Here is a 24,220-nt window from a genome sequence, read left to right as displayed (position 1 = left end):
AAGAGACCAGGAAGAGGGGACTAAGATAATTCAGAATAGGGCAAATCAATTCTTAAACAATAGAAGAGTTGATTGTACTTCATTACATTGCAATGCCAAGTTACCCGCCTGTCAATACCCTCTCTTAGCTTCTTTGTTCAGCCCTGGTAGAATTTTTTTTTTTTTAATTCACCAGTAAGAAGTACATCTGAAATAAATCCATAGGCCCTTATCTTCTACTTACAAGCTTATGGAAGTGACTTTTGGTAAGGTGAGATAACACAAGCTGATGCTCTGTGCACTGAAACTGCTGAGCCTGGGGGGGAGTCCTCAGCCCCGTATTTTCTCACGATACTCTTTAGGAGCTCTTCACCAGGGAAAGAAAAAAGTACAGCAGCCCATGCTCAAAAGCTAATCTCTAAATAGAATTCATGGCACATTACTAAGGTGCCCGAAAGTCCCGCTGTCAGGCTCTTTTCTGTTGAGTTTGTGTTTTTTACCAGGATGGTTACCTTGGCAATGACCCCATCATGGCATCAAAGCTCTGCCATGGAACTGTTCCTGAGCTAGTCCTAAAAGCAGATGGAAGGTGGCGGCGGCAGTGAAGGGCTCAAGAAAAAAAATTATGCCATGGAGCTTCAAGGAAAGAAAATGTAATGGTTGTATTTACAAACACAGTATTTTTTTCTTTTAACTAATGGATTCTGACTTGAAAGGAAATATTTTATATAAGTGCAAGCAGGATATGGAAGGAAGAAAGAGAACTAGCCTTCGAAGAGCTTCTTAATTGAATCTATTTCCAGTATATTATTTCACAAAACTTTCTATACTGTTTAGTATATGCAAATATTAACTCATTTCATTCTCATGATAACTCTACGAAGTGAGTAATACTTTTATGTCTAATTTATTGATGAGAAACCTGAGGCACGTGGCTTGACTAACATCACACAACTTACAAGTGGATAAAATGGGATTGAAACCCAGGTAGTCAGGGTTTGTGTTCCGTGCTATTAGTGAAAACACTATCCTGCTGTAGAGGACACCATACATAATCTGGGAGAAGATAAATAATAATAATAATAATAATAACAATAATCACCATCATCATCATCATTGGAGAAGGAGCTACCCTCACGAGCACTGACCATGTGCGAGGCACAGAAATCCTATGAGAAAAACCCTGTCCCATTTTCAGTTGAACAAACGGAAGCTTAGAGGGGTAAGTAGCTTGTTTGAGGTCACAGGGGTACACAGTGTGAGTGCTGGATCTCCAGGAACCCATGGCGGGGCAAAGGAGAGAGACAGATGGTGGTGAGTATGACTGATGCTGTTTATCCACATAACTTTCCCAGCACTGGCCTGGATGAGGGACACAGAAGATGAAAGGGAGAGAGTCTTGCCTCTGTGGAAGTTGGCTTTAATCTGAATACTCCTGGATTAGTCCTAAAAATAGCCCTGAATGTGGCCAAGGAAGAGATTTTTTTTGCCCCCATGATTTACTTATCTCTCTAAACAGTGTTACTTTAATCTGTTAAAAGAAGCTGGGCTCAGGCAGGACAAGTGACCCATCTGGCGGAGGCGTGAGGATTAGCTCTTTGATTCGGGTTTGTCTACCAAGGTCTAAAATTCTTTTCAAGACTTCATTTACACTCTAATCTCCGCAAGTGATTTAAAGGAATCCTCTAGCATTTTTATTCTCCAACTCATGAGTCTAACTTTAAGGAAGAAAAATAAAATACAACAGGAAACCTGTTATGCCAACGTGAGGACCAGAGAAATGCTAAACAGAAGATGTGACGTTATTTTGTGGGTTAGGCAAAAATAATAATAATAATAATAAAAAAAATAAAGGTTAGCTTAAAAAAAAATAAAAATAGGGGCGCCTGGGTGGCACAGCGGTTAAGCGTCTGCCTTCGGCTCAGGGCGTGATCCCGGCGTTATGGGATCGAGCCCCACGTCAGGCTCCTCTGCTATGAGCCTGCTTCTTCCTCTCCCACTCCCCCGGCTTGTGTTCCCTCTCTCGCTGGCTGTCTCTCTCTCTGTCGAATAAATAAATAAAATCTTTAAAAAAAAAATAAAAAATAAAAAAATAAAAAATAAAAATAGCCAAACACATGCAAATAACATCTTTCAAAGCCCGTAGGCACAGAGGAATTTCTACAAGTTCAGTCCTGGAAGACAGATAGCCTATAAATCCACACAAAGTCATCGCACAGTTGAGATGGGCAAACTGGACAATGTGTCTGCCAGCTAGCATGGCCACCAGCCACATTCTGTGGCCCCGAATGCCAATTTGGCAGGATCTGGCACTCAAATGCTTGGATGTCACTGGGATTAGGTGATTGAGAATCCATTCATCATTATTCAATTCTCACTCTTAATGTCATGATACCAGAGCATGTTGGAATGCTACTGGTCCAGTGGCTTAACACCTCCCAAGTCACTTCCAAGTACAGCACAGAAAAGCTATTCCCTTGGCTCATGTTGCTGTAACCCTTGCGTGAGTTCTGCTAGACCAGCTCAGAGAAAGTAAGTGCAGGTGGTTTTACTATCCCACGGCTCACCGAAGTCTATTCGTCTGCTTTCAGAAGTAATGTATGAAATGTCCCCTTTTCAAGAACCTTTGCTTGGACACAAACTTTTCCTATGATACTTGCCAACTAACTGTGCTTTTGTAGAGTATATGAACTTGGCCGGTTTCATTATCTGTTTATTTTCCAACCCTGGAGTCCGTGTTACAGGCTCTTCTTCCATCTCCATTGCAAATCTGTTCTATTGCCTTAAGTAGGTACAAATACAAGTCCACAGTATTGTGTGATAATGCCCACAAAATGACTACATGCTTTTCTCAAAAGCCTTTGCAGATGAACCCCTCAACCAGCTGTCCTGGCTTTCCGTGTCTCTTAAGTTCCCTTTGCACTGAGTTGAACTTGTTGATGTGGTTTGTGTGAAAGTTCTTAATGATGACACCTAACTTTGAATTAACACTTTCCCTTTATCAAAATGTTCTCACGTCTGCGTGTTTATTTACTCCTCACTGTTCTGTTTGGTAGGTAAGACAAAATTTTAATATTTAACATGACAGATAGATAAACAAGCCCTGCCCCAGTGAGATTAAACAGTCCTTTTAAATGGATGTGGTTAGGTAAGGACAGAATCCATATTAGAATCTTAATCTCTTTGGTTTTGTTTTTATTTAACAGAACTGTACTGTATTTATTGAGAAAAAATCCATTAATAAGTGGACCCACACAATTCAATCCATGTTATTCAAGGGTCAACTGTATATATCTTCTTTATCCTAGAACCCTGAGCTCTTAAACACAGGCTTGGAGTTTTTATGCTGGAGTTGTATAACTACTGATTTATTGTTAAGGGTTAGAGGTTCTCAGAGGGTTGGGAACAGTTTGTTGCATTTTATTAGTGCACTGCCATATTGATCTATCAGAGGAGACCCTTTACAATGGTTCCTGACCATAAGGGAAAGGAGGCAAAATGTTCTAGATTCTTAACCAGAAGGTTATGTGCCATAGTCTGGCTCAACGTTGACTTTCTAAGTGCAAGGACCAAACCTCACTTTCATTTACGTCTCTTCCAGTGTCTAGCAGAAAGGTAGGCCCAGAATATGTGCTCGCTAATGCTTTCTGATGAGCTCATTAGAGGATATTATCTCTTAGTGCTTTAAATGTCTCCGCATTCCTGAAATACAGCTCGAATGCACTTTCCTCTTCGAAAGATTCCCTTCTTAAAGCAATTCCCAACACTCCCTAAAACCTTAATAAACAAAACTTCCCCTTCCCTCCAAGCTTCCCTAGCACTTAAAGGACACTGAACATATACTGGCTGAATGAATGGAGGTATATTACATTTTATCTTGTATTACAGTTATTTGTATGTATCATCTCCCCCCCAAACTATAGTCTCCTTAAGACAGACTTTATCTTAATTTTGTTCCACTCCTTTGTAGTTCTTAAGCCAGGTGGGTAATATATGTTTGTTAGATTAAAATGTCCATGCAATTACATCAAGTATGTGTTAGAATAAAGAAAAGAGTTCAATGAGCATCAAGTACCTTAGAGGAGTTCTCCTTTGATTGTGGCTCAGGCTGGAAGTGCCTGAGGATTAATCTTTCCTAAAATCACCTGCAGTGACTATGGTTGGGAAACTTAGGTGTGTGTTCTCCACTGGCTTCTAGGGTCCATCCCCGGACTGAGCACCAGTTATGCATATGGATAACTGATCTGTTTCATGACCTTATTAGCTGCCTTCTCTTCCTTATTCTCACTTTCTATTGGATCATCTCTCAAACTCTTTGTACTTGAATACTCCCAGAGTTGGCACCTGGGAGAACCCAAACAAAGACAAACAGCGACAGTAGTAGGAAGCGTCTTTGGCTTATTTTCTACATGTAAGGTAGAGTGTTAGGTGGGAAGGTTGATTTTGTCCATCATCCTCAGTTAAGGCTTCATCTTAAAATAATGTTATCTCTACTCTGTTTTGCTTTCACACTGGAGTCCTGGAGACCAGGGTGATTCAGAGTTATGACAGAGTTCCTAGAATCTCTATAATGAATTAATGAAATTATTGGCCATTCTCAGCTTCCTGACATTATTTCACCTATTGCTGTGGCACATTTTTCATCTGGTAAGTGTTAGGGTAAATGGTCCACAGCTCACCTCATCTGGATTCCTGGTAGACATGGATTGTTTTCCCTGAAGTTGGTTCACTCTGCATTTGATCTCTTTCTCTCCCACTGATTTGGTGCAAGATCAACTATTAACAATAGTAGACCACGGATAATGCAGATGTTGGGGGCCAAATGTGTGTGACATTGGGGCCTTTCTCCAGGACAGTGTAACCTGTCAAGCTATTCCTTTTAACTGAGCCATGGTCCCCTGCTGAGAAGGGGGAAGGTGTCATAGTCAGCAACTGGTGATGCTATGTATCTGATGGGAGGTTACATCGGGGGAAAGTAGCCATTATCTGCTTTGTCCTGACAGCTCTCACATGAAATGGCAAAGCACCCAGGGAAGGAACAGTCAGCTCAGGGAAAGAGGCTTTAACAAAATTCAGCAGTCTGGGGTCGATTTGGCTACAAAGCTCACTTCTCCGCACCTTGGAACTGGCCTTCAACTTAGTCTTTTATGATTTATATTTTTCCTGACTGCTTGTTTTCTGAACAAAGACCACTTCAACTGTGAATGGACATGGATGTGACTTTCTGGCTAGAGCTGTGCTTCTCGGCAGACATTGAGGTCACTGAAAGAAAGTCTGGAGGAGAAAAATCCCAGGCCTCCTCAGCCAGACATGTGCCTCTCCTCAGCCTCTGCCTCCTGGGAAAAGAGGAAATGCAATCAAGGAAGGGGAAAAGGGAAGCAAGTTACCAAGTCAACTAATGAAACAATGGACTCATATTGGCTCTCCTGAAACATTTTTTTTTTTTCATTTTAGCCAGTTGGAAATATAGAGAAGTCTATGAACATATGAAACACACAGTTAAGAGGAGCTTGGAATATACTCACAGATGATAATGTCATTCTTCTGTGACCTTCCACAGAGGCTGGAAAGTCAATAGGTGGAGTTTAAATGGGATCTTAATCAATAAAATACTACAGTGGCTTTTCAGCCACTTTCCCAGTGTAGTAACTTAATTAAGGCATGAAAAGAACTGGCTGCGCCATCCACTTTGCATCTGCCTTTGTCTTTTGGGAAGAAAATCTATCTCGTTTGAGTTAACTCTGTACATTCATTTCAATTCTTGTATTTCTTGTACTGCTACACAGGTAATCTCTATAAGAATATTTAAATGGACGCCATCTGAATTGTGAGGCAGATCTTTAAGCAGTCAGTATGTCCTCCACATGAGTGGTTTTTAAACTGAGCATCCTGAATCTTCTGGGGTTTTGGGGAGAAGTGCCTGCAGAGAATGAGGTGTAAGGGGAGCCAGCCTCATGCCAGGCTCCCCCTCTCTTCAGCCAAAAGAGTGCTTTGAAAGCTTTTTCCTACACCTTGGCCTTTCTTGTGAGACTTGCTTAGAAGAAACAAACACGAATAAAATAGGTTACGTCAAAGACAGGTTTTGAAAATGACTTTTGTGGAAGCCAACTGCTAACTTCTAAATAGTTGATTTGTATCTCTTTATCTTAGTAAGTCCCGATGGAGGACCCCAAGTCGGGGTCTGGAGTAGGAGGGAGGACTCTGCACGGGGGCACAGAAATTATGGTCCCAGTCTCAATGTTGTCGCTTCCTTAGCTGCGTCTTCTGAAAGTTTGGGCAAAATGCTAGGTCCTTACAGACAGGAGAGCCCATGATTTGAGGCCAGTGGCCAGGCCTTTGTGAATGGTAACAACTAAGACATTTATGTGACAGGTCGGAAGGAATGAGCCATGGGCACTGCTCCTTTCCGTGTTTTTTCTCTCAGTGCTCACTTCTGATTCTGTTAGGGCCATTTATGAAAGTTGCCTATCTTTGTTTGGGTTCTTTTAAAAGTAGACTTTGAGACAAGGATTTGAGTGCCAGTAACTTGTTTGGGAGGCAACTCCAAGAAATAACAGTAGAAGAGCACAGAAATGTGAAGGGAGGGACGGTGGCCTAGTAAAGGGAACATTATCAAGCAAGTTACAGTTGTGGGCAACTCTAGGGAAAGTCCTAGGTTGTAGTGGACCTGCTGACTGTGTTGTAACAATGAGTGCCAAGGGACGTGGGAGGAGCACCTGGGTCTGCTAATGTTGGTATCACCCCATTTTACAGATGAAGAACTTAAAGCTCAAGCAAGTGAAGTCGTTTGCCCGAGGTTAACTGGCTTAACCATTAAGACTCTTCCTTTTCCTTTAATTATGGCATGTTTGATTTCTCAAGGATGAACAGTAGACATTAATAAAAATAATCATGTTTTTTATAACTTCTACCCCTAACCAGAAATGGTGCTGGGAAAATAACGATTTTTTAAAAATCTACCAGGAAAATTAAGTGATGAAGTACGTAGGAAAATTCCAGTGTAAATCTTCACATTTTTAACTATAATTCCATTTTAATAAAAATATTTATAAAACAACTGATTGACTCAGAAATGAACATTTGTGCACAGATAGGACTGGCCATATTTTTTCAGCCTTTATCATCAAAGGATTCTAATTTCTTCTTAACTGCAATAAGTTAAATAAGCCTCTTAGCCAAGAGACGGGAACATTCAGGAATGCCTCTGCCCAGTGCTGTGAATCGCACTTCCAGATCCATAAATGGTTTGAAATAATTTGGCATAAACGCCAAGGACCATTTTCATCAGTTGAAGTCAACAACGGTTTTGCAGGCAGCAATAAATACATGCAACTTTCCTATCATGAGCAACTTACTTAATTTTCCCAGCAACTCTCTCAGGGAATTTTTTTTCAAAAAATGAGAGAACGAGGGGTGGGGTCGGTCAAAGAGGTTAAATGGCTTCCTAAGGTGAAGTAAACACTGGGGATGAATTGTTCATTTCTGACCCAGGTTTAGTGGGATCAGCTGTTTTTATCTGGCTGGGGAGACAGCGTTGCTCCTTCTGGGAAGCACATCTGGACCACCTTCCTGCCACTGTCAGTCCAAACCACGTGGTTCAGGTAGTGGCCTCCTCACTGGCTCTAGGGAGAGTCATGTGACCCAAGTCTGCCCAATTATTACATTCTGTTCTCCAGGCCACAGTGATCCTCTTTCAGCAGTGACTTGCGTGATTTAAGCCAGGCTCGGGTTTCTGGTACTTTTGATGGAAATACGAGTAAAAATAATTTCAGTATTGGAGCTGCTGGTGGCTTTCTTGTTACTTTAGGAGAGTCTTCCCAAACCAGTATATTAATACCCCATACAGAGAAAATGACTGGAGATGAGGAAAGACAATTCTTGATGACATCATTTGAGCCCCAGGATATAGTCAGGCCTGAAGTCATTAACACCTTGCAGTGTAAATCCTGACAGTGGTGTTGTTTTTAAATTTTATTTTTTGTAGTGCAAGTGCCTGACTAAAGCTTTGATTGCATCCATTTCAAAAGCCATCCACTTCAAAGACAACTATCTTGAATAAACCCATTGCAGGCCACCTGGCTAGATGGGGAGTCAGGCCTCCTCCCCACACTGAGACGCCTTTGCTTTAGAAAGTTTGGTTTACTTCAATAACTGGCCATTTGGGCCACTTGTCTTCTCTCTTCCTGCTCTTACGTTCATGTTTCACCAATAAAGAGTGAACTCATGAAACCCTAGGCACGCACCCTCAAAACCCTATAAAAACAGAACCCAGGCTTGTGGGCGTGCTCCATTTCTCTCTCTACAAGTGACCTCCATGTGTGGCCCCAGGTGCACTGAGTAGTTTCCAGGTCTTATAAGGAATAAACATCTATTTTTTTCCAAGTCACATGGTGGTGGTTGACGAACGGCATCTTACCATCATACTAAGAACCACAAGGGTCAGTCTAACAACATTGGTTATTGATACGCTGAGACCAACACAAAACACTCCTTGACTTTTTCCTCATATGCACCAATACATTTCTTTCTGTGCTTCAGTTTGAGTTAAGTTTCTGTCATTTTTCTACTGAAGGAGTTCCACCTAATAGTACAGTTGGCAAGACTCTCAAGTCCAGTGCTGCCTCTAGCACACTCTGGGTGTGTCTTGTCATGGACAATAATAGTAAAATAGAATTCAATTGTAGAAGTATTTAAAATACATATCTTGAAAATGCAATAGGTTTTCACTACGGACATAATCATTAGCGTAGGTTTATTTGAAGCAAAAATGCTTGCTATACCTGAGCTTCTATTTGCTTTGCTTAAAACCAAATCCATTTGCTACTGTATTTTGAGTTCATGTCAACTATTTAACTATTAATTTAGTGACTTTCATCTTGATGATTTAATTGCAACAAAGCAGGGGAGCTTTTGTACAAAACACCTTATAAAAATTTAAGAGGAAGAACTGATGAAAAAAAAAAGAACATAGCTTGAAACATCTGCTAATATCATAATCTGCTATATTAATTCAATTGCTTAACAAATACTCATGAACACCTGCTCTTCACAGAAAAATAAAAATGTGATCAGACTCAACTGTTTTCTCTGGGTTTGGTTTTTTTAAAATGAGTTTTGGCTTTCTTTTACAGAGGTACAGTTCAATCTAACCTGCAGTCTACTACCTAAGGCATCAATTCTTTCTTTCTCATGCTAATTTTACTCCTTGCCTTCCTTCTAAAATGTATAAGTGATTTAAAAAAAACAAACTCTGTTTGGGAGACATTGGTCTTCAAACTGACATTCAGGACCCTTTGGTTTGGAAGAGGCCAGGGTCATGGTGTATTCCTGTGTTAAACATGGTTTAGTACTACGCATTTTGTTCCAGTGCAAACAACATGAAGGACGAAGGCATTTTGCAATGTGTGATTTTTCAATCATAAAAATAAACCAAACTTCCTTGAGAATAGTATTTTCCGCAAAAAGATTCAAACTTTTTCTTTGTGGAGCCCAAACGTGCACATTTGGCCTTACACTGCACAGAAACCCAGTGATTATTTATAACCAATACATACATCTTCAAAAACAGAAATTCCAGCATGGAAATGTGGCCAACTTGCCAATGACAGCAGGCCCACAAAGTGTCAAAGTCTATCATCCCTTCTGCATTTTCATTTCACACATCTATGTTTAATCGACTAATCTATGGTCAGTTTAAACATTTAGGCATTTGGCCATATTGAAAATTTTTCATTTAATTTTAGATTACCTCCTATTTAAAAATTATGTGAAGTGCATATGAAAACTAAACATTTTCATATGGCAACTTTGTGTAAAGTTTGTTTAACACCTACTTTAAAAGATAAGTTTCTTAATATCAGAGAATTATGGTTATATTGTTATATATGTACTTTATGGATGCATCTTATTCTTAGCATTTTATAACAAATACAGGCAATATGGAAGTGTCTTTTTCAGATAACTGAAATTGAATTCGTGGGTCAACATAACCAATGCTTGTGCACATTTGAGGAACTAGTCAAAATGAAAGTAGCAGAAAAAATTATAATGTAATATACTGATTTCTGTCTTCTATCTTATTTATTCTAAGTATACTTATTAATATAGTACAATGTTATATATTTACACTGTATACTTTCATTATAATATCCTACTAATATCTTACTTATTTTCTTATGTGTTTATTAATCAAAATGTATTAACTAGTTGACTGAAAGTTAAAAACTGCTTTCTCAAAAAGCATCTTAGTATGAGATCTTTGGTAAGTCATTTGACCTCAAAATTTTGGTTTGCTTCTTTACAAAATGATAATGTACATTTGAAAGTCACATAATGAATGAACGCTAATTTCCTGGCAAATCCGTAGCAGTCATCATATTAAAATCCAACAGTACTTTCTTAAATTGTACTTTGTTTGATTTTACTTGTAGTTATGTTATAAAGAAGACACAAAAGAGAGTTTTTGAAAAATCCTGAAGTCAAACATCACATGTGAACAGCAAAATCAAATTTAAACATTGATTTTCATCTTTGGATAAAAAAATTATTAAAACTCGTAATTACTAGCGAATTGAGGTTTAACCCAGCAATTTCTTAGTCCTACAAAGGAAGATTTCAAAATCGTTATCCTTCTGACAATGAAATAACAGTCAACACATTAAAACACTTTTCCATAGTATCTTTGCTCACATAAACAGACCCCAAGCAGCAAAAAAAGGACTGTCAAGTTCATTTTCTTTCAAGAGTATTTGGGTTAAGAAATGAAATCTATGATTTAAAAAAAAATCACATCAGGGCCGACATGGAGGCTTATCATCAATATCATATTAAGTTGTAGAAAAATAAATGATTTGGTTTCTTAAATGTACCTGAAATTTGTGTGCCTGCTGTGATTATGGAATTCATACCTAGTATATCTATAAGATGGCACTAAATATACTTGCAAATGCTAAGAGATATCATCTGAATTTCCATTAGAATCAAAATGGGTTCTGTCAGGGTTACAGAGCCTTATAATAATCTGTCACAAATTTTTCTCTTTGTATCCTCTACTGCCTTCAGGTGGTCAGGGTATGATGGATGGGGGCGTCATACACCGGCTGAGGCATGGACCATCGGCAGTGTAGTGTGAAAAGTGGAGGGAGCGACAAAGTTTAGGCTCTGAAGTGCCTCACTGGTTTCACAAAAGCTATTTGTTTCCTTTGTGCTGTGGGCTGTTTTTAGAAGTCTTGTTGGATTTGTTATAACACTGCGTTAGTTATTTTTGATGAAGTTCAGATTTCAAGTTGCCCTGGTGAAATCCGCAAGGAGTTACTCCTTGCATAACGCTCACGAGAAATGCCATCTCCGAGGCGCTGGGGACGGAAGGGTATCAGTAAGTAAGTTCAGGGGGGTGGGCCTGGCAATGCCAACACACACCGCTGGGTCAGCCGTTTCCTTTGATTGACCTCACCCCTACGGCAGCAAGAAGGATAAGAAGGATGATGACAACAAAGGCAAAGCGCTTGACCGTGAAAATGAACAAAAACCATAAAACTTCATCTGTAAGAAGTACCCAGCTAAAAACATGTAGGATGATGTTAATGGTAATATTTTCCTTTTATACTTAATAGAGTCTTTTTTTTTTTTCATTTAGAGGACTAGTTCCAGAATAAATGCAATGGGTTAAAAGACGTTTTAATCTACCTTTATGTTAACCATACTTAAAATGATGGTGAGTTGCTAGAGATATTTCTGTTCCTTAGGACCTGCCTGCATATTAACCTGCAATTTATTTTTTCTTAATAACTGGTTAATTGTACTTTATTTTCCTCTCTGTGGAATATTTAGGCAATTTACAATAACATCAGGGACAACACACCAGTTTCCTCAATGAAGATATTTCACTCCACGTGAGGTGTGGTCTTAGTGGTAAAGAGAAAGCTGAAGAACCGATTCAGGGACAGTGATGTCACGTATAATTGAAAACTCCCAGCAAGTAAATCACCATGATCTTATTTTGGCAATTTGGTTCTTCAGAATCAAAAACATAAATTTCTTTCTTTTTTTTTTTTTTTAAAGATTTTATTTATTTATTTGACAGAGATAGAGACAGCCAGCGAGAGAGGGAACACAAGCAGGGGGAGTGGGAGAGGAAGAAACAGGCTCATAGTGGAGGAGCCTGATGTGGGGCTCGATCCCATAACGCCGGGATCACGCCCTGAGCCGAAGGCAGACGCTTAACCGCTGTGCCACCCAGGCGCCCCTAAAAACATAAATTTCTTAATAACTTCCAGGCAACTGAGAGCTGTCTTTCTGATATTAATTTTTAGACTAATCATTTTTTCTATAAACACTGATTTTTTTTAACGTATAAAAGTTTAAATGTTATATTTTCCCAAGTGGAAAAATTCATCAATAGTGTAAACTAAAATAAAATAAGGGTCTAATGGATTAAATATTCTCTTTGGTTTTAGAGATTTAGAAAAGCTGTGGGTCATTTTACAGAACTTCTAGAAACACAGCCAAAAACGCAACCTTTAAATGTTCCTTTTTTTTTTTTTTTTTTTGAGAGAGAGAGAGCATCTCAGGGAGACTCCACACCCAGCATGGAGCCCAACATGGGCCTCGATCCTACAACCCTGAGATCATGACCTGAGCCAAAATCAAGTCAGATGCTTAACTGACTGAGTCACCCAGATGTCCCCCCCAAAGCCAACCTTCAAGATTTCCTGAATGAGAAATACACATTCAGTCACTGGGTAAATTTAAGACAAAAACAAATGATTAGACATTTAAAAAAAAAGTTACATACATACATACACATAACAACAATAACAACAACAACAAAATCACACAGTGAAGTCCAATTGAACCACTAGTGATTTAAGACAGAAAGGAAAGCAGGCATACAAATGTGGGAAACTGACCCAAACAGTCCTTGATGTCGATACCTACCAGGGGGTGACCCATTCACAATTAGAAACCACAGCTTCCCGCAGTGTGGGGCAAAGTGGACTGACCTTTTTTGGCGAGGCTATTGTTGGGTTCATACTTCTCAATCAATACTTGGACTTGTTCTTGCTTTAGAGGTGGATAAAGTATTTCATTTAGCCGGGGATCTCTCTGCTTAAGATTGATAAAGTCCATCATCTGATCAACGGTAAGGTATGGTTTGCTTTTGGCACCACTAAAACCAATTAAAAAACAGAAATTAGAATATTTGTCCACCAGTCTCATTCATATATTTGCATTTTCTATAGAGAGATAGAAGCCTGCCATACATGCTATCTGGAATCCCTGTCTTACCCTAAAAACATGTGTTGCGTCATCACAGTGCTGTGTTCTATGGGATGCCAATATCTTTTGCAACCACTGCCACTAAATCCCAAAGCCCTTCAAGTACAGCAGATGCATAAGCAAGTCCACAGTAGAAAAACCACGCATCTGGTGTGTAAAGATGCACCACTAGCAACTGAACATAGAGGTATGGGTTGTTTTTTGATTACGACGCTAAACTTCTGGTTTAGTCATCGAATCCCCATATCTCACTTAATCATTTAGAGATGTATTTATCATGCATTACTTAAAAAAAAGTCAACAAACTGGGCACATTTTTCTTTTCATTAAAGTTATGCTTCAGCAAAAATCTGTAAGTCTTCAACATAGTGTGATTCAAGCTTCCAGTTTCAGTCCTGTTGACAACCCAAAGATAAGTTCAATGGTACAATTACTGCTGATGCTTAGTACATCGCTGATAGCAATGAACATTACAAAGTGAGTATATCCAGTGTCATTCTTAGCACCGCTGGCCTTTCTTTCACATTAAAAAAAAATCCTTATTTTGTTGATAAATTTTGTATTGATTTTCTGTCATCATGTAGATTTCAGTGAAGTAGGAAAGGTGAATTGCTACTGCCCTGCATTTGCCCTGGTGTTTTGGTTTGTTTTTCTTTTCTTTTTTTTTTTTTTTTTAAAGAAATGCCTATATATTTTCTAAAATAAAAGCAAATGACATTCAGCTGGGAGGGTTCTTTGCAATCCAGAGTTCTCATTTTGCTAATGTGTGTTTGAGACATAACCCCACTGGTTCCCTGGTCAGAGCTTCCTGCATCATGCGTCTACCTCCCTGAGCCAAGGCGCTCTATTCTACCAGTAATCTTCAAACCACACAGAGCCCCCTCCCCCCCCATACTAAAACACCAACACTAAGCAACAAATCATAGCAAACATTCACTCATTAAAAGCAATGGTTGCACCTCAGAGGTAGGAATGTTGATTGTCTCCAACAAATTACACAGAAGCATTGTTGTCATACACCGTGCCCAAGGAGTTCTTTTGTCTCCCTCTATTGCTCAAAATCCTGCCCGAGCCACCCCGAGCACCCCTGCAAGCTGAAAAAAAAGTGGGTTAAAATGCTGTGTTGTTCTCTTACAATTCGGAAAAGATGTTATCAATTTCAGGTCGAGGGCAAAGATTGTTCAGGAAAACTCTGTACACTTCTGGAGTGAAATCTTCTTGAGGTATTGAATCGTTCTGGGAAATAAAGCAACAGGGTCAGTGAAATGTCTTATTCTTTCCCTATCTTACTCCCCCTGCCCCGTCCCTGTTTTCATGTCTGTCTCCCCCTTCCTCTTTCTCCAGGAGGTCAGGGTAAACATTCAGAAAACATCGATGTGGCCAGCTGTAGAGTTCATTTGGACACTGGCTTTAAGGAATCAAAAGCCATACTTTCTGTTGCTTTTTCATTATAACAAAACTCCTAAGTTTTCTCTTCTAAGGGGATGTTAAGGTAATTTTTAAAGTACATTTACTAAGTTAGACTTAGCAAAACCAGGGTCTGTTCAGCAGATTTTTTTAGGTTGTTTTTTTTTTTCTTTTTTAGCTTTACTCTTTTAAAAAAAATGTTCTAAACTATACATACCATAAAAATGACCATTTTAAGCATTTTTAAGTGTACAGTGGCATGAAGAGTATTCACATTGTTTATGTGCTATTTAGCAGATGTTTGAATGAATTTTTTTTTAAAGAGCAAAGGACCCGGAAACAGACATTTTCAAAATGAAAACATAAATTTCAATTTTGTATCTTTTTTTTTTTTTCAAACAATGTTCCTTCCGGTTTAAGTAATCTGATAAATTGTAAAACAGTTTTTGTAAGTAGGACAGCACTAGTCATTATTTCTCACTGATTCCCCTTGGTCCTACCATTTGGGAAGCAAGTCATTGATATAAAAAGTCATTTCTATGACTTATTTTTCTGTTTAGTCGGGCTGCCATGGAAACCGGAAGCATGTATGCAAGCCTTTGTTAACAGGAAAGACATTCTTCATGCTGTTTTCCTATTTCAGGTACGTGTTTATATAATTATTTTTATTTTCAAGCTCTTTAAAAAAACCCTTCCTTTTACCATATGCATATGTTTTGAAATGTACTTTTATAGAAATACCTAAAATTGTTGCCTGAAATTATACACTGCCTGCTAACAGATAAGAGAACTTAGCTCACCACTTGGCAAACAGCAGGAGTCTCATATTTGTGGAATGAATGAATAAAATAATATTTGCTTTACTAAATCCATTTATAGAGCAGGAAAAAAATCTATTTTGCAAAACAGAATTTTGAGATAACCAAACAACACATGTAGCATTATACATAGCAAGGTCCATTACATAGCAGTGGTCCAATGTAGGATCATTATACCTGGGTCTTACTTATCTCTTATTTTTTTCTGTCTTCTGGCGTTAGTTTAAAACCTCTTCCTCCTGAACTGGGTTTTGTCTTCCATTCTGGGTTACCATTACATTTCACTGGTGTGATATTTCAACACTCTAACTGTACTGTGCTCCCAGTTGTATGGTTCTGTTTCTTGCTAACCTGCAGAACCACACAAACTAGAACCTGTGTGCTGCTTGTTAACTGCTAGATCTCCAGTGTGTAACATATAGTAAGTCCACAATAAATATTTACTAAATAAATAAATGCAACTTATGAGAAAGGTGGAAGTTGATAGAATTCCCATAGGATATCAGATTCAACTGAAGTCGTTTATAAAAGATTCCATACACATAATTTCATAGAACAATATGCTTTCCTAAAACTCTAACCCTTGTTTATTTACCAGCTGTGAATTAGGACTTCTTATTAAAGATGAAAAATTAATGAGACAATCTAAATAAACACAATATTATTTTTATTACCAGTTACATGTTAGCACATAGAAAAGAAACCATTTCAATACAGCTGATTTTCTTTGCCTCATTTTTCTTTGCCCAACCTGACTGATAAGGACATCCAAAAGCCTTTGGGGTCAGTGTAGGAAAATAGGAGAAAAAATATTTTTGGAGACATGAGTTAAAATGAGCATTGTTGAAAGCTGAACTGAAAGGGTATAGGGGAGGTATTTGTAGAAAAGCTACTGACAAGTCCTAATTCCTTACATCTTAAACAAGGCTGAAATTCACAAATCTTATTTATTTTCTTTTCCTGGATCTCATGATTTGGCGAAGTGAATGGAACAGATTCATTTTGTCCTATCTGAGGAGGAAGAAGCCCTCAATCCAACGCTCCAAAGATCACAACTAATGTTCAAAGACTGTTCTGTAATCCTGCCTGACCACAACAGCTAAAGATGCACATTCTTCTTTTGTATTCACAATCTGCATTTACATACTTTCATTATAGAATCTATCACACAGTTTTCCCCATGTTTTTTATATTTCTGATTTTCTACTAGACTGTGAATTTTTGAGTGAAGTGACTATCTCTTCTTCAATTCCTTTGTGTCCCAAGCATGCTGCCAAGCATATAATAGTTACCCAATCAATGTTTGCTGGTGAAACCAGGACATGGTACCCGACCTTAGGTCTTTTGTCTTGTAGTCTAAGACTTGGCCCACCACATCATGCTTCCAATACAAAACAGATCATCAGTGGTTGTTTGTTGCTATTGTTATCAGAATTTTTTAGAGGTATAATTAAGAAGAGTAATATAGCCTGAATCAGGCCCATTTATTCCAGAAACCGCAAAGTATTGGCAAACTTTAAAAATGAAGTTGTTTCAATTCCATGCTTGGATACAAAGAATCCCCCAAGGGAAAAGATTCTTTTAAAATTTGATAGTAGTACTGTTGGTGATTGTATTTCCAGATTCCATAGACCTAGTTATGACATATCCACATGCTTAATTAAAAAAAAGAAAGATGGGGCGCCTGGGTGGCTCAGTCGTTAAGCGTCTGCCTTCGGCTCAGGGTGTGATCCCAGGGTCCTAGGATCGAGCCCCGCATCAGGCTCCCTGCTCTGCTGGAGCCTCCTTCTTCCTCTCCCACTCCCCCTGCTTGTGTTCCCTCTCTTGCTGGCTGTCTCTCTCTGTCAAATAAATAAATAAAATCTTAAAAAAAAAAAGAGAGAGAGAGAAAAAAACCCCATATATGCAAATGAAAAAATACTCAGAGGAAAATAATTAATATTTACTGAGCACTTGTGTCCATGCATACAGAGCGTTACTTATATGTTTTCATCTGATCCCATGTCAACTCTATGTGGTTGTGACCCTTTTCAGATGCACACACTACAGACATGGCAGCTTACAAAACTTGTCTAAGGTCCTGTGTGTGTGTGGAGCCACTATGGCTTTGAATCCACGTTGTGTGATTCCATAACTCATACTGTAATCCAACAAATTAAATGTTCACATCAACTTATTCTCAGTACTTTTGTTCTAAAGCTATAAGGTAAAAGTTGAGTTGGCCATAGGATACATGAAATAATTACAAGTAAATTTACTCAGACTACACCAAATTCTTAGTGTGATATAAAGATAGAATTTTGATATTAGAGATTTTAAGAGTCACAGCTACATAAATGATTTTATTTCTGATTTATATTCTGGGTGTATGGCATAGGAGAAAGGCAACATATAGTCATCCTGGGAGAAGGTTTTTTTTTACATTTTATTTATTGTATTCTTTAGTAAATTTATGGTACTCTTTTTAAAAAGATTGTATTATTTATTTATTTATTTATTTATTTATTTATTTATTTATTTATTTATTTATATTAGAGAGAGAGACAGAGCACAAGCAGGGAGAGACAGAGGGGAAGAGACAGAATCTCAAGCAGACTCCACACAGAGTGCCGAGCCTGATGCGAGGCTTGATCTCATGACACTGAGATCATGACCTGAGCAGAAACCAAGAGTTGGATGCTTAATCGGCTATCCAGGTACCCCCTATGGTATTCTTTAAATCCAAAATAATCATTGCTTTCCTTGGTATTACATATAAGTTCATAAATATAGTAAAATTTATTTTTAAAACAAATACACTTGACCCTTGAACAATGCAGAGTTTTAGGGGTGCTGACCCCCTGTCACAAAATCAAAAATCCATGTGTAACTTTTGATTCCCCAAAAACTTTACGAATAGACTTCTGTTGATTAGGAGCCTTACTGATGATAACATCAGTAGTTGATTAACACAGATTTTGTATGTTATATATATTCCATATGGTATTCTTACAATGACATAGCCTAGAGAAAAGAAAACGTTATTAAGAAAATCATAAGGAAGAGAAAATACATTTACGGTACTGTACTGTATTTACTGAAAAAATCCACATATAAGTGGACCTATGAGGTTTAAATGCATGTTGTTTTGGGGTCAACTGTCCATGGATTTATTCCTAACTCGTTCATTAAAGTGTCAGTGCTATGCGATGACTATAATACAACTCCAAATGTCACTGAGCTATTTTCAAGTTAATAAGTCTGAAATCAAAGGGAATTTGGTACAAGTAAACTACTTTCAGTTCTCAGAAAGTGTGTGGGTAAAATGGTAATTTTCTGAATATGGAAAGGTCTCCGAAGGTCTCCCTGGAAAATATGTTTAGATTATTAATAGAAGGACAGTAATTGCTTTGTCTCTCTTTTTAGATACAGTGCTACTTTTTAACAATTAAGGTAACTTTGGCAAGCAACTGTAATCTCTAAAGGAGTACCCTCTAAAGGAATGTGTTATTCCAGTGGATCGTATTGGCCAGGATACAACTTCGAGTGCATTAATTATCCCTAACAATGTGCACAAAGATAATGTTTAAAAAATCTCAACAGGATATCCACTGTGTTTCTGGTAATGTATCTATTTACAGAACAGAATTCAATCTAGTCTGAACGACCACTGGCTATGAAATGAGGCTCCCAGATACGCGGTGCTATCTACCATTTATATAACCTTTTCTTCTGTGGAGTGTTTAAAACACCTCTTGTCAGTGTATCCAGAATCTTTTTGCTAATTAGTGGATATTTTCTAGAACCGCTGTTCTGTAGAAATGAAATTACAACAAAGATTTAAAATATAGTCATTTAGGGAAATATTTACTTCCTATCTCTGAAACTGACTTTGGTTTTTAGATCTTTTGAGAGCATCCTAATTCTACAAGTCCTAAGTCCTCCAAGTAAAGTATACTTTACTATGAATAATGATCTTTCAAGACTTCATAATGGAGGTTTATTCTGTTTTTTAAAAAGTCACCAATTTGTTTTCAGAAAATTGTCATAACATCTAATTTACTAAAGATAATTTTTTTTTCAATTTAAACATAAGTCCTGTTATTTGAATCTCATTTTCTTTTAAAAACGTCTCCAGTTGATATTGGTCTGAAAGCATGAACCTATAATAGACATAGTGGATTGTAAAAACTCAATTTATATTTATTGACTGACTTGTCAGAATCCAATTGTTTAGAAAATTGCAATTTACAGAGAATTGTTTGATGGATATGATTTTCTATTCAGCTTCATTTTCTATTCTTTCTCCCTTAGCTAGATTTATAATAAGTTAAAATTTTTGGTCATTATATTCATAAGATGTTATCCAGTAAAGGTAAAATCAGGAGCAATTGCAGAGGAAAAAAATTCTTTCCTAAATTCATCTCTCAAGCTTCCTTTTTATGCTTAAATACAGAGGTCTTTTTTGTTACTCAGACCGGTAAATTCTTTCCAGGCTCAGGGCTTTGGACACATCGTTTTCTTTTTCTGGAATGATCTTCTCTTATTCGCAATGGCAGCACTACATTCCTTTTGCTCATGGCACCACTACCCACCCCACCTATTTACACTTGTGTTGGTCCAGGTGTTTGAGGAGCGCCCCCAGAAATTCTGTGGTCCTTGAATCCTGGGACCATATTTTGTTCACTACCACATTCTCAGTGCCTGAGGGCAGGTAGTAAGAGCTCAAGAAATATTTGTTGAGCAAACAATGGGCCCTTAACTTGCCTCTCTATCCTACCCCAGAGCATCTAGGAAAGAGCAATAATAAGTTCGATCATTTTACTTTGCTTATGAAAGTGAAGGTTAAAATGTTTGGGGGAGCCCCTCCAAGGCTCTGTCCAGTGTTGGCAGCATCGCCAGCTCTTGCCACCTACAGCAGGAAACTCCGAGTGGGGGAAAACTCATTCTTTTCTTTCTGTTACCTACCAAAGTCCTTAATAAACTTCACTTTTCTGAAAAGTATTCACAACAAGAATGGGCTGACAAATTTAATAATAGCACTCAATACTTTTTCATAACCTAATGATAAGTTTAGGAATGGCTCCTTAACTTCATTCAAAGCAACTTGAACATTGCCAGAGTGTTTCAAGAGGCTCAAAGTTTCTCCCTATAGTGTAAGTGTTATCCTTGGGAAAGAGCTTACTTGTTGCTTAGATACTAGGATAAAAATAATTTGCAATAGAAAGGCAAGCTCTGCATATAGCCTGAGAACAAGGTTTTATACAACAGACTCCGCTCTCCCAGAAACGATGGTAACAAATAATTTTAGAGCCAGTTATATAGAAATGCATTGAAATGAAGGCAAATTAATTTAGGTGGGCAACATATATGGAGTGCTTCCAATGTGTTGGGCCTAAAAAAAAAGCATGCTATGTGGCTTTTCTCTCATCCACTTTACCACCATATGAGCAATGTAGGTGGTCTCCAAACTGAACCTGCACCCCTCCCAGCAAAAACTTGGTGAGCACAGCCCTGCAGAGTATGTCAGTATATTTACATCTAAACATGTGCTACCATGTTAATTGCTTATTAACTTACACGTTTTAAAACTAGACATTTAAAAAGGTTGGAATACGATGAAATTGTTATTTCAAATATCTTCCTAATCATAATCCATAATTATTAGCTAATGTCTCCAGGGATGTCAACAAAGGATTTGTTATTAAGGAGAAATTTAAATTCTTAACAATATAACACTTTTTGGCCAATACCTTTTTATATTAGATGGTTTTTATTGTTCTTATTTTTAAAAAAGATTTTATTTATTTTTTTGAGAGAGAGAGAATGAGAGAGACAGAGAGCATGAGAGGAGGGTGGGTCAGAGGGAGAAGCAGACTCCCTGCTGAGCAGGAAGCCTGATGCGGGTCTTGATTTTTGGAATCCAGGATGGAGACCTGAGCCAAAGGCAGTTGCTTAACTATCTGAGCCACCCAGGTTCCCCTATTAGATGGCTTTTAAAAATCATTATTTACAAAGAACAAAGGTCTTTCTAGATCAGCATATTGGGTTTATGGGAATGAAAGAAAATATAATTACAGTGGCCCCATATATTGTAAATATTAACAAGTGAGTCCTATGGTTTTCTTAATTTAAAAAAGTGTTTGGGTAATATGTGGGCTAGTTATGTTTCAGTATGATTATTCACAGCTATTTAGTAGTGCTAATTTTAGAAAAGCAACATGCTCACCCTTGAAGATGGAAGACTACAAGCCTCTAAAGCAGTTTCAACTCGCTTCCGGTCTGCTGAGAACAAGCGGTATATGCTGGGAAGTGAAATCACAACAGTGAGATATGGATCATACTTACAGATGACACCAACCGAAAGTATCCCATTGAATCAAACCTTTTTGTCGCTCTAGAAATCCATGCTCCATGCATCTGCATGCAGGTTCTAAAAGATCTATGTATGTGTTTTTCCAAATCAAAATGTCTAATATAAAATCAACATCTTGAGGCAAAGGTGATGACCCAATTAAAAAACATTGCACTAAATAGCATCTAAGAGTAAGCACTAAAATACACCCTTGATAACTGTCTCCCTGCTGCAACCTATTGCTCTAAAGGTACACATTACTAGTATTACTAATAAACAAGTAATCACTACTATTACTAATAATAATCTAACATTGTAATGAACAGGAGCCTACTGGTAGCTAGTAGGTCAAAGGGTAAAGATTAAGGATGTATTTTCTTTGATCAGTAATTTGGTTCTAAAAAATAAAATTTATGTGTATCAGCTATACTTCAATAAAAAAGTGGTCAACTTATGGACAAATAGAGTTTAAGTATTATATTAAAAATACAATTGAATATAATAATTTGAGTTGATGGGTTCTATTGAAACATGACAAAATCTAGCATCCAGAGCCCACCAGTCCCACAAGGAAAATGGTAGAGCTGAATTGTCGTTGTCTCCTCTAGATGGGGCTTCACTCCAGCTCTTTGGGCTCCCGGCCCACTTCATCCCATAAAATTGCCTAACTGGTTTCTGTTGACATTTGAGTTTGCAGCCCCTCCTTCAAGGCTAGCATCATCTTGGTAGAAAGAGGCACTGAAGTCGCCCAATTGCCATTCCTAGAATAGATCTGAATCTCAAATGGCCTTTTGGGTTTAACTGTAACTTTCCCCCACCCCTTCCCCCCTCTTCCTGCTTTGCTGTTTCCTGAAAATGATGCCACAGGAAAATCTCTATGAGGAAACCGGCTGCATTGATGTGAACATGGAGCGTGAGGGAGAACGGGGTTACCATGCATTCTCAGACTTCCACTTGGGCCAGTGGAGAAACAAAACAGAGCCATGGCATGGAGTCAAATCTTTGAGAAAAGAACATGAACACTGACTGGGAAATGCTCCCGTAGCTTACTTTTTGAGAGGAATGCGCCCTTCTGGAGTGACTTGCAGCTTAAGCTTAGTATAGCTGTTGGAGAAGCAGAAAAACAAGTGTTTAATCTTTAAAAAGCTGCCTATTAAAGAATAAAATACATCAGAAGGGGCTCACGTGTATGTACCATTTGCTGAATCTTAACAAACTGTCCAGGTCTCAGCAATAGGCCCCCTGATCAAGAGATAAACCTTCTCCCTTTAGCAGCATCCCAGAAGCCCCTCTCGCGCCCCTTTCCAGAGCCAGGCCCACAAAGGGAACCATTATTCTGACTTCCAACAACATAGATTTATTTTTGGCCATATTTGCACTTCATATAAATGGAATCACATTTTTTGTGTCTGGCTTCTTTCGCTCAATATTACGTTTTTGAGATCCATCGTCATTTTTTGCTTATAGCTGTAGGTTATTCACTCTCATTGCAAAGTATTTGATTGTGACAATATAACTACTGCATTTATCTCTTCCACTGCTTATGAACATGTGGACAGAGAGACAGAGCAACAGAAATTTCTAACGCTGATTATGGGGTGTGTGCATTGGGATTACCACTTTAGGAAACTGCACATGACCCATCAATCCCACACCTAGACGTATATGTAGCAGAAATGCTTATAATGTATTCATCAAAAGGCATGTTCTAGAATGTGCGTAGCAGCTATTCATGGGGAGACACTTGTTGAAAGGGACATTTGCAACAGAGAATGATTAGCCAACCAGAGGTTTTACTAGCTATAACATATAACATTTCAGATAAGATGTCCTCTTTATCTCTGTGTTCCCTTCCACTAATACCACCGGGCACAATAGGTGTTGTAGAAATGTCTGTTAGATAAAGGATGCTAAGATCAAAGTCAGTAAAAGGATAGAAGAAAGGAAGGGAGTAGGGGGAGGCATTAGAAGAGTCTTCATGGTGACAAACTAAAGAGGAGATGATCATATGAAAAAAAAAAAAACATGTGAGTGAAGACCTATGAAGTACTAACAGTAAAAGGAATTTACAGAAGAGTGAGAAATAAATGTAGGCTGGAGTCTTCAGTCTAGAATGATGGGTATGTCTTACGGAAGAAGAGGAAAAAGAGAAAGGTAATAAAATAGAGGACCACCTAGTAATGTTTCTGCTTGTGGTTTTGATCTCAAGGCTTCCAACCTCCCGGCCATCCACAGCTTCCAAAGTGAAAACAGACAGCTTTCCTTGCTGCTCGTCTGGCAAAAATCATTATTTTCCTTGGTCAAATTATTTTTAGAAAGACTGTGTAATTCCAGAGTGATTGGGTAACCCTGTTTTGCTTCTCTTTCCTTCTCCTTTTCATTCTATGCTTTCTTCCACATCTTT

General features: G+C 38.2%; 1 protein-coding gene across 1 annotated transcript in view; it reads right to left on the bottom strand.

The window, feature by feature from the left end:
- Positions 1–24,220, bottom strand: part of PLCB1 (phospholipase C beta 1) — a 686,722-nt gene that overhangs the window by 191,388 nt on the left and 471,114 nt on the right. Inside the window, 4 exon segments of the mRNA XM_034640285.1 lie at positions 12,981–13,147; positions 14,393–14,493; positions 21,691–21,766; positions 22,867–22,920. Coding sequence (XP_034496176.1) covers positions 12,981–13,147; positions 14,393–14,493; positions 21,691–21,766; positions 22,867–22,920 — 398 coding nt within the window.

Source organism: Ailuropoda melanoleuca, chromosome 13 (assembly GCF_002007445.2).
Source record: "Ailuropoda melanoleuca isolate Jingjing chromosome 13, ASM200744v2, whole genome shotgun sequence".
NCBI lineage: Eukaryota > Metazoa > Chordata > Mammalia > Carnivora > Ursidae > Ailuropoda > Ailuropoda melanoleuca.
Note: the sequence above shows the minus strand (reverse complement) of the source record. Positions and strands in the feature narration are given on the sequence as shown.